The sequence below is a fragment of the Lonchura striata genome, chromosome 18 (assembly GCF_050655825.1).
Source record: "Lonchura striata isolate lonStrDom1 chromosome 18, ASM5065582v1, whole genome shotgun sequence".
Lineage (NCBI taxonomy): Eukaryota > Metazoa > Chordata > Aves > Passeriformes > Estrildidae > Lonchura > Lonchura striata.
Window position 1 is genome coordinate 6331083 of NC_140720.1, and position 11184 is coordinate 6342266.

General features: G+C 43.7%; 2 protein-coding genes across 14 annotated transcripts in view; one reads left to right on the forward strand and one right to left on the reverse strand.

Annotated features, from left to right (window-relative positions):
* The window catches only part of STXBP4 (syntaxin binding protein 4), a 67343-nt gene extending 61014 nt beyond the window's left edge, over positions 1-6329 (reverse strand). For 3 of the 13 annotated variants that reach the window (XR_014949320.1, XM_031506399.3, XM_085556752.1), the window contains exon 1: positions 796-878. Coding sequence is in view for 8 of the 13 variants with exons in the window: in XM_031506399.3 (XP_031362259.3) it covers positions 796-863 (68 nt within the window). In the remaining 5 variants the exon portion in view is untranslated. Of the gene's footprint in view, positions 1-795; positions 879-4580; positions 4702-5642; positions 5736-6017 lie in introns of those variants that run through there. The other 10 variants (XR_014949321.1, XM_077787375.2, XM_085556751.1 and 7 more) reach the window with 9 other exon arrangements.
* A 73-nt stretch (positions 6330-6402) lies between these two features.
* On the forward strand, positions 6403-10396 carry COX11 (cytochrome c oxidase copper chaperone COX11). The gene is made up of 4 exons (XM_021555549.4): positions 6403-6645; positions 7073-7228; positions 8292-8417; positions 8909-10396. Exons 1-4 carry the CDS (start codon positions 6409-6411, stop codon positions 9089-9091), a joined length of 702 nt encoding a protein of 233 aa, XP_021411224.3. The 5' UTR covers positions 6403-6408; the 3' UTR covers positions 9092-10396.
* Positions 10397-11184: the final 788 nt, after the last annotated feature.

An 11184-nucleotide genomic window follows, 5' to 3' on the forward strand; every position in this document is an offset into this window, starting at 1 on the left:
AACAATTTCACTGTAAAATGACTTGGATTCAGTTCCCATTCAACATTTCTTTTATGTCATCAATTTTAATATTTGTGAAATATTAGAATATTTCTCCCAGACCTTCTGAAACATGCTCAACAGTAAAAATAAGGAAATGGCCAGCTGGCAGTCGTAACAAAAAATAATTCAATGTTTCTTGCAGAAAAAGATGCAAATTAAATAATCAGATGTCACTACTCATTTTTTGAGCTCAGGCAAAAGTACCTGTAAGGAAGGTTTTAGCACATAGAGAAGATGTGATGCAAGAGATGAAAAAAACAAGCAAAACCCACCAAAATGTACACTACAACCTTCTTAGAATAAAAAATACTAAACTCAGCACTCCAACTGAAGTCCTGGAATGCTAACAGACTTTAGTGCAACATTTTGTGTAGATACTCCAGTAAGGGCAATTAAAATGAACCTGCTTCTATTACTTTTTAGCAGCATACACAAAGAAGTTCAACAACTTTGCGTTTTATTTCTTTTAGTACTTATCAGAACATACAGCACCAGATATTTTTCTGATCTCCATTTCTGAGAAGTTATTAGTCATTTATCTGCACAAACAAAACATTTAGCCATGTTTATCAACCGGAGAATAATACACTTTGCTCACAAAACACGTATCACTTGACACATAAAAATCTAAATTATAAACTCTGGCTGTTGATGAAAAGAAGCTGAAAATTATCATATTTTAAATTATCTTTCCTGTACTTTGCCCAATTACAGACTAGAGCAATGCCCTCAGACCTGAATAGTTCAGCATACCAGTATAAGAGAGAGAGACCATCAAAACGCTCTGGTTCATCTTCAGCCCCTGGAGAAAGCAAGGACATCCTTCAGCACGGCAAGAAAAACAAGGACAACGTAACCAAAACACACTGGAAGTTTCCAGTTCAGCCGGATAAACGTTATGAGCAGGATGATTTCTGCTAACAACTAAAAAAACCCAAACACAGAGCTCCAGCTGAGCGTTCTGCCTACTTAATCTTCTCTGAAAGCCTCTGCGTCACATGCACTAATTCACCTAGAGAGGTAATGCTTACTTTTTCTCTCTTTGAAATGGCCATTTAGAGTAATTTTAAAGACTGATAAATGCAAAGGAGAAAATTTACTACACTCTGATTAAGCAATCTAGATCCAGCAGCCAAAGGCAAATGTGATGATTAAAAACAAGTATTTCCTCCTCTTTTTCTAATAATTTATTTACATGCTCCCTGCAAACAAGGTCAAAAGCACTAACTCGTAACCTTTCTAAATAAATCTTCCTAGCAGACTGCATAATGCACAGCCACACGAAAGGGAAAGCCAACAAAGCAGACTGGGAGTATTAATGAAACAAATGCCATTATGCTATTACTTTTCTTTCTCAATCACAGTTCTGGCTTCTGCCAGAACTTGATTTTTCGACTTTCAAGATACAGTAGTCAAAAGTCAACACAGAACTTGGGTTATATATTTTCTGTAGAAATGGAAGCTGACATGTACTTTTCTGTGAAAGGAAATTAAACTGCCAAATTTATGTCATTACTCTGGTAGTAATGTAGTTTAAGACGTCAAATGTATCACCCTGTTCCCAGAGGTCAGATCCTGTGATAGGAGACTTGGTCTTGCAGAGAGATGCACATTTTCAGAAATTCTGAGCATTGACACCAGTTTGGTTAATGAACGTTTCCTTCCAGGCTTGCCTCAGAAGTACCCCTACTACTCTTCCTCTCTCAAAAGATCATAACAAGACTGCAGCTTGAAATGAAAGCCTACTACCCTGTGTTCACTGAGGGCTTTAAGTAGGAAGGTGAATCCTCTCTAGCCAGGAGCAACCCTGTGATCAGACAGCATCTGTCAGGTCTGGAGGTGCAGCAGGAGCAGGAGGGCTCGGCTATGCCAGGAATGCAAAAGCTTATCTCAGGCAGCCTTTTTTTTTTTTTTTTTTTTTTTTAAAGCTGCAGTGACTGTGGTTTCATTAGCAGATAATCCTTCTGGGGAAAGAATCCCTTTGCTGAGAGCCCTGCTGAACAGTGTTCAGAGCATGGTCAGTCCTGAAAGCCTGCAATGCACAACACAGAAGGGGCAGAGTGACCCACCACAGATTAAGGATCAGATCAGAGATGGAAATGAGAACATAAACCAGTCTTCCCAGTTCGCAAATAGTGAAAAGCCCCAGTGGCACAGTGACCACATCCATTCAGAGATGAAAATTTGCCCCTTTGTAGCTTTTTCTCAGTCAGCTCACTTTGCTGCTGTTACCAGCATTACAGAAAGGCCATTGATATTTTAAGCCTCATATCAATAAGATTTGCTCTAGGCAAGGTTACAGAAGATAAAGTACCAATAGATTTTCTCCAACAAAATTATCTCTGTACTTAACACCAGTGGAGTTCAATTTGTGGTATCAATATCAGGAGCATTTTTCAAAATACATCACTGAGACCAACCAGTGTCACATTTTCTGCTATTGAAATCCTCCAATTAACACATGGCTCAAGGCTCTGCAATTTCCTTGTTAAAAAGCAAAAAGTTATTTTTATTAAACCAGACATGACAAACTTCTGGACAATTTAGGCAGATATAAAGTAATATTAGCGTTATTGCTCTCATTTTGTTAGTTATTATCAGTAAAACATGACTTGTTCAGAAGATTGCTCCTCCACCCCTTCTTCAAAGTAAACTGTGCTTTGTTCAGCTTCCTGAACTCATCCCCAAGGCTTCTATCCCTCTTTACCTTCAAATTCTGTTACTGTGCTGCTTTTAATGAATGACAGCATTATTGCTTCTCTTCCAAGTGCTCTGCCTTTCAAGAACATGCTCAGAGGAACACAAATTACTTTCTACTTCCAGAAAAATCTAGGAAAAATGTAACTCTAAACGCCATGAAATTTAGTATAAACAAGTAAGACTAAATTTTGAAGAGTTGTCATTTGTTGTGAAGTAAGATTCATTTCCAAACAGCAGGAAAACTATTCCATTCTGGCAACATTTGTAATTACAACTTGCCTTTCCCAAGGGAAGTTTTGCAATGCTTTAGCAACTGAAATGGACTACATGATAACTTAGCAGATGACAAAAAGATCTGCAGAATCTTTGGAAGTTCGATTCACAAGATCCTTTTTGTTACAAATAAACCAAAGGCCTTTTACAAAAATCCTATACAAATCCATTATGCAATTGTAGCCTTTCAGCTTCACTAACCCCAAGTTCAGATTTGAAGGACCATAGGCAAAGGAATGCTGCATCATACAGCATGGATGAGCACTCACTGTGATCTATCCACTCATTATTCAAAATACATTCTGCTGGTTAGGCTAGAATTACACAGCAACTGTTAAGCCTAAAAAAAGCTTGGGCAACATTGTAATTGTGGAGAAGCATGAATAGTTTGAGGCTAACCCCCTCCACAGAGAAGAAAGGTATGACTGAAAGTTCAGGTAAGCTTCAGTTAACATATAAACAAGCATTCTTGGAAGCATCATCTCCTACAAGAAATAAAAGTACAGAGAATGACAGCCTGCCATCAGCATGCAGCAGAAGTGCAGTTTTAGATGCCTTTTCTGTTAATCTCTAATGTGAAAAACCACCTTTGGAATACAGTGAGCTAAGGAACTACTCATGTAAACTACTCATCTTTCACATTATTCTAGCTAGCCACAGCTGTTCTGAAAGATGTATCTTTGTGATCATATACCTTGAATTTCTATCAGACAAGCAGTTTTGGCTTCTTCAGGTCCCAGTAAAAAGCAAGTTAGCTTTTTTAATGTTATGTACTTTTTCTTTTCTAAACAATCAAGTTATTTATGAAGTGACATGATTGTAAATCTATGTTAATTTTTTTATTATTCTTCTGGATACTCTTTGCTGGATTCTATTGCACAACTACAACAAACATGGCAAGTGCAGCGAGAGCCGCCTGTGCCTGGTTTTAATTCTGGTTTTGGTGACAGCATTGGCATGGTTATTTGGCAATTTGGAAAGGGTCTGGAATGATGCTTTTCAATCATGACTGAATCCATGTTTGACATATAGAATCTGATCGAACTCGTATGTGGGTAAGATTATATTTTATAGAATCAATGTATTTTTTTACATCTTGGGACACTGGTAAAATTATGATGGTTCCTAAGTACTACACATAAAAAATTAAAGGTATAGAGACAGTGTATTCTGAAAAAGTAATGGACTGTAATACAAAACCTCCAGTCTTATGCTACTGCAGGTACCCCAGATGTACAAAGAAGTGATCTACTATACACAACTATGCTTTCATAATTCAGAAGCATTAAATTAAGAAATCTATATGCAGGGTTTTATCTCTACAAAGTTAGTCCTAACCAAGTGCTGATTAAATTAATGAAAAGCTTAAGGGACAATTCCTCCCTTCAAGTGTAAATTCACAGGTGTTGGTGTCAGCTTTCCTACAACGTACTGTGGACTGCTTCAATATCAAATAATTTTTCTTTAAGTCTTCATCAACACAAGATCCTACCAATGAAACTGCAAAAATTTTAATATTACAATCCATTCATTTTATTTCTACATATAGGGAAAAAAGTACTTACTCCTCTGTATTTGTGAGGGGATCTGTACTGGACATCTTCTTAGAGGCACTATTAAAATAAAAGTTCAAAATGAAGAGTTCTGACACATGAAGAATAGGCTCATATCCAGGATCAAAATCTTCTAAAACAGAAAAAAACAGATTACAATTCTAGGATGATGCAATGTAACTGCTAAAGGCAAAGACAATGTCTTTTTTTTTTTCCCATTTAAAGTTACTTGGAAAGGGAATGGTGTTTCGTGTGTCTTGTTTTCTCATGTTTTTTTAACTTACTCTCTGGTATTTAGTGTCTCTGAACTTCTCACATGAAGTACATAGAACAGGCCAAACCACACAAAATAGGCTTACATACCACTAATATAACCAAAGCCCCCGAAATTCACACTGTATTTCTATTAGTACATACAACAGGTTGACAGGAAATAAAACCCTGGACGTACTGAGCTACAATCACTTCAAAAACTGCTTAAAAAGCATTAATGCAAAAAAGTATCAGTTTGTATCAGTAGTAGCAGATCTTCCTGACCTTGAGAGGTGCACAGCTGAACCCTCACAACCCAGAACAGGAATTATTTCCAAAAGAAGAGGGACAAGGAGCTCTCCTGACACACAGGCAAAGACAGCATGGCTGCTCCTGGCACCAGTGTCACACCACAGACCCTGGCCAAGATACAGCAGAATCCCCAGGTGCAGTTTCAGCCTCCACAAAACCACTCCAATTCCTGTGTGTCTGTACTTCTTGTGTGAAAAAGATGGTAAATCTATGTTGGAATACCACAAATGCTCCTGCAGCAAACATTTTCAGGTTTTCTTCACTAAAGAGTGAAAAAAACCCAGTCATCTGATCACAGGGGAAATAACACACTGAGCCTTTACCATTCTTTTATTCAACATGGAAAATGGAGAAGTTTCAGGAGCTGCCAGTCTTTGTGTGATTCACCTTACTGGAACCACCATAGAAGAGAGGCACAGCTCTACAGCAGTAAATTCAAGTATTGCTACAGCAAATTTTATTACAGTGCATGGCATCAGCCATGTGAAAAACTATTGTTTGTGAACTTGCCTGACTTTGTCCGTCCTCAGGTTCCTGCTGTTCCCTAACAGCGCTCGGTACTTTGCAGCGTGTCAGTATCTCTGCCCGAACAAAACCAAATCCCTAGAAATGAAATTAACGAGAAGCAAAGCACCGGGGGAAAAAGAAAGAAACAATCAACCGGCGTCAAATGTCCACAAAGGGGGAGGAACTGCAGGCTCCGCAAGGACCACCCGGAGCAGCCCCGCGCCCAGCGCGGGACAACCAGGGGGACAATCAGGGGGACGACCAGGGGGACAACCAGGGGGACGACCAGGGGGACAACCAGGGGGACAACCAGGGGGACAACCAGGAATCTGCGGGACCTGGGCCACCCCTCTGGCACCAGGTACCAACGTGCGGTACCTGCGGGAGCACCGCCCCTCCCGGTGACCCCGCTCCTGGCCGGCCTGTGGGTACCATCCCGTGCAGCACAGCCCGCTCAGCGCGGGGCCGGAGCGGGGGATCCCCGCCGGCCTGCGGGCTGCTCCGGTTACCTCGTACACACCGTGCGCCCGAGCCGTCCCGCTGGCCAGCGAGGAGGGGCAGCCGCGGGCGGCTCCGCCGGGACCCAGCGCGCTCTGAGGGGCGCAGCGGGCAGGGATGCGATGGCGGCGCGACTCGGCTCGGCTCGGCTCGGCGCCGCCACCGCCCTCCACCTTCCCGGCTCCTCCTCTCCCGCCCCGTCCCGCCCCCGTCCCATTGCCCGCCCCCGTCCCATTGCCCGCCCCGTTCCGAGAGCCCCCGCGCTGCGGCCATGGCGCTGTGCGGGCGGGGCTGGGCGCGCTGTGCCCGCGGGCTGCGCCTCGGGGCCTTGCCCCGGCCCGGGCTCGGCGGGACCCGCGGCGTGCGGGGCTCCAACCCCTTCACCCGGCAGCAGGAGGAGGAGTGGCGGCGCCGGAACCGCTCGGCCGTGGGCTACATCGCGGCGGCGGCCGTGGGCATGGTGGGGCTGTCGTACGCGGCCGTGCCGCTCTACCGCCTCTACTGCCAGGTACGGGGGGCGCGGAGCCCTCACCGCCCTTCCCTGACAGACCGCGGGGCTCCGAGCCCTCACCGCCCTTCCCTCACGGGGCTCGGAGCCCTCACCGCCCTTCCCTGACAGACCGCGGGGCTCCGAGCCCTCACCGCCCTTCCCTCACGGGGCGCGGAGCCCTCACCGCCCTTCCCTGACAGACCGCGGGGCTCCGAGCCCTCACCGCCCTTCCCTGACAGACCGCGGGGCTCGGAGCCCTCACCGCCCTTCCCTCACGGGGCTCGGAGCCCTCACCGCCCTTCCCTGACAGACCGCGGGGCTCGGAGCCCTCACCGCCCTTCCCTCACAGGGCTCGGAGCCCTCACCGCCCTTCCCTCACGGGGCTCGGAGCCCTCACCGCCCTTCCCTCACGGGGCTCGGAGCCCTCACCGCCCTTCCCTCACAGGCCACGGGGCTCGGCGGCACGACGGGCGCGGAGCGCAGCGCGGAGCGGATCGAGCGCATGGAGCCCGTGCGGGACCGGCTCATCAGGGTCACCTTCAACGCCGACACGCACGCCAGCATCCAGTGGAACTTCAAGCCGCAGCAGAGCGAGATCTACGTGAGTCGCCGCCTTCCCCCGCGCAGAGCCCTGCTCGCGGCTGGAGGAGCCTTTGGGCACTCGGCGCTGCCCCTGTGACCGCTGAGCCGCAGCGTTCAGGGAGCAGCTCCGGGGATGCGGGCTACACCGCCTCCCCGGCAGCCCTTTCCGAAGCCTGACCACACCAACGCTGGAAAACGTTCCTGATACCTAATGGGAATCGCCCCTGTCTCGCCCCAGGGCCCTTTCCTCCGGTGCTCTCAGTGCAGGCCCGGCAGAAGGGCTCGCTGCCCGCCCCACTGCACGTTCCTGTCAGCAGCTCAGAGAGCAGTCATGTTCCACTCGAGCCTCCTCTTCTTGAGAATGAACAACCCCAGACTGTTCTCTAGAACTTTCATCAGCTTTGTTGCCCTTTACTGGACGTGCTCCAGCACGGCAATGTCCTTTTTACAGGACACTGTGTGTAGTTGCCCCTCTGCTACCCCTTTAAGCTATCAAAAGTTACTGAAACTACTTCACGTATACACTTAATGGAATATAGACCACATGCACATGATACATACACTATATATGTGCATACAGTATTAGCATACATATATATACTAAAAAATATATTGTATAACAGTATATCTAAAGCTGTACTGTTTCACCCATTGCCCTATCCTTATAAGAATTTTTTTTTATATTTAAAAATCACAGATTAACTTTTCTGTTTCAAATTAGTTGTCAAAATAAGGAGTTATGCTTCTTAATACTTTGAGTCCAGTACTGAAAGAATTACCTCAGAAATTAAATCCACACCATATCTAAATCTGCATATTAAAAATGGTCTGTGTGCTGTTGAACTGTTGAGGATAATAGAAGACTCAGGCAAAATGGTAAGAGTAAAAATACATAGAACAGTATTGAAGCTTTTAATTTTGAATACAGGTGAATTGCATGTAATCAAAAATATTTGTGAAATAACCAAATTGAAACAGCGATAGAGAAAATTAATTCTAGATTAAGTGTAAAGAACTTGGTTTGAGGGGTAGAAGATTGCAGTGAATTAAAAAAAAAATCACTGTACAATTCTGTTACACAGGTGGTACCAGGAGAGACTGCACTGGCATTTTATAAAGCAAAAAATCCTACTGACAAGCCAATAATTGGAATCTCCACCTACAACGTTGTCCCCTTTGAAGCAGGACAGTATTTCAATAAAATACAAGTAAGTGTGAACAAAGCAAAGATTGCATTTTCCTTTACACAAAGGAAAATGGTTACCCATAGATTACGTTTTAATGGACAACATTCTTAGTATGCTAATATTTTAAGAAAATACCTTTTTTTTCAAATGATGAAGTGCTTCAGTTCCTTCTTAGCCTTACTGTCCTCACACCAACTGCTCATCCCATCAGAGTGGCTCCAAAATCTGTGTTATGTAGTACCACTCTAAGGGCAGGCAGAATGATGTGAGCTGGTCTGGCCCCTTGAAACCTTTACATACTCCCTTAAAAGCTAATATATTTTTTTCCTATATCACCAGTAGCACAATTGCTGTCTTGTTGGTCATCTTATTGATCCTTCCCAGGATTTGAGGGGTGTAAAGGGAATGAGAATTTATTTTAAACCATTAAGATGGCTCTCATGTTGGCAGAGATAAAGTTTATCATCACAATTGTTGTCTAATTGTGGAATTTTTTTTTCTCCCACCTGCAGTGTTTTTGTTTTGAAGAACAGAGGCTAAATCCTCAGGAGGAAGTGGACATGCCTGTTTTTTTCTACATTGATCCAGAGTTTGCAGAGGACCCTAAAATGGCTAAAGTTGATTTGATCACTCTCTCTTACACCTTCTTCGAAGCAAAGGAAGGACAGAAGTTGCCACTTCCTGGATATCAGTAATGGGCCTTCTCTACAAAATCTGACTTCTGCTACATATGAGTGCCAGTTTTGATGCCATTTTTCCTTGGAAGAAAAAGCTGAAGGAGTACTGTGCAGTATGAAATGATATTATTAAACCTCCATGGGCACATGCTGTTTTAAAAGTATATGTATATATATATTTTTTAGGAAACTAACTTAACGTATCCCTATTTCTTAGGGATAGTATTTCTTCATCAGACAGTGGAAGGAACAAACTGTTCCTGAAGTAGAGAGGGTTTTCTCAGGCCATCTATTTGTAAGATGTTACCTGAATGCCACAACAAAAATTTTTAAACAAGTGTGTAAATTAAGATCCTCATTTAAATACAGAAGAAAAAAAATCAGTTGATGAAGCATCTAAAATTCCATTGCTGGCTCTGGAAAATAACTTGCATGTTAAGTAACTTTAGAAAAAGGTAAACCCAGGTAACAAGGTAATCTCATAACTAAACAAAGTTAAGACTGTTATTTCTGTGTAAGCCTCTCTGGCACAGGAGGAGATGATTCAGAAGGTGATGCACCCTCTCATGTTACTACTGAATCAGTAGTTCATTTGGTAAGAGCACACTGCTCTAAAGCTGTTATCATGAGAACAGTAATTTTAGTGTAAGCATATCAGCTCTGTGGGGTGGTTTCCATTTGGAAACACTATTTTATTTCTGCGTTGTGTCCCACTCATGTGAAGTACCTGTGCTGCTGGTGAGTGCTCTTTGCCTCTGCCGAGGGCTCTACTCTGGGTACCTCCACAAGAGGCAATCTTGGCCTGTGTGTGACATGCTTTTAGGGGAGGGCAGGGTGTAACAGCTGCTCTGAATTGCAGCTGGATGAGCAGCATAGGTGTCTCCTCAGAAACCAGCATCAGCCCATTCAGAGGCTGAGTTGGCCTGAGCCTGCCCAGCAGGGCAGCAGCTCTCCAGGGGGACTCTCTTCACCAGCAGAACACATTAAGTGGTGTTTATGTACCTTTTGGGCATTATCTGTGTGGTAGGTCTAATAACACTTCATCACTGCCTTGCAAATCAGAACCAAGCTGCCAAGCAAGTTCAAGTAACCTCATTTCCAGACAGAAATTAGTATCAGCCAGTATCTCTTCTGCTGGGCCACATCTTTCTACCCCTTCCAGCAGAGAAGATCTAAGTAAGGCTAATGTTGGTTAGCCTGCACTCTGAAAAGGCAATGGTACTTCAGAAATAACTTCCAGTTACTTAAGTCTCAATTATATTTGCATACAGTAACTCAAAACCTGCTTTTTTGAAAATAAATGGATGCTACCTTTAAAATCCATTATTGTAGTAATTACTTGTGTTGGTGAAACAGAATTTGGATGACATACAGGTCTTTACTGCATATTAAAGATTGAAAACTTTTCATTCTTTTCTCTCTCTAATGCATTTTATCCAGAAGAACATGTGGAGCCCACACAAGTGAAACATAGGTGTATGAAGATAGCAGCAAGCTTTATAATTCCATTATGCTTCAGGGAAAAAAAAAAATAACATCAAGACAAATCTTTGAATCCAGGCTAGGGGAAAAAAACCCAACTTCTTACCTCAGTTGTCTTTAGTCCATTGTCCTGAAAGCTGAACAGGTCATGGCAGTTCTCCACCCATTGCTTTATTCTGGCCACATTCTTTAGAAGAAAAGGAGTATCCCCCTGGCAAGTGGCAGTTCCATAAAAATGTGGGTTCTTAGCCTGAGTTTGAAAGCCCAAATTTGCTAAGATGCTGAGCACATTCCCCCTGTAACACGGGCTCTAACCTTTAATTAGCCAATTCCTTTCCATCTCTGACATTGTGCTGCTCTAAACATGGAGAGGTTCTGACAGCAACTGCCCATTATGGATTACACTGCAACAGCGCAGTTTGATTTGTTACCCTTCACTGGGGGGGTTCTGCCAATACAACCCAGCTGTAGGGGAAAAATTTTAAAAAATCAATCCACCTCCAATCCTATTTTCAGCTGTTTTCTCAGGCTGCTGTCCAGACCACTGCAAATTTGCAAGAAAAATGAGAGTAAAGCAACTCACCTTCTCACCTCAACTTAGAAAACTCCCAGACTTCTTCAAGGTTGTG

Excerpts from the sequence above, each read along its gene's own strand:
- COX11 (XM_021555549.4), top strand. The coding sequence starts at position 6,409 with ATGGCGCTGTGCGGGCGGGGCTGGGCGCGCTGTGCCCGCGGGCTGCGC. Across the intron at positions 6,646-7,072 it reads TCTACCGCCTCTACTGCCAG|GCCACGGGGCTCGGCGGCAC; the intron begins GTACGGGGGGCG and ends CTTCCCTCACAG. Across the intron at positions 8,418-8,908 it reads AGTATTTCAATAAAATACAA|TGTTTTTGTTTTGAAGAACA; the intron begins GTAAGTGTGAAC and ends TCCCACCTGCAG.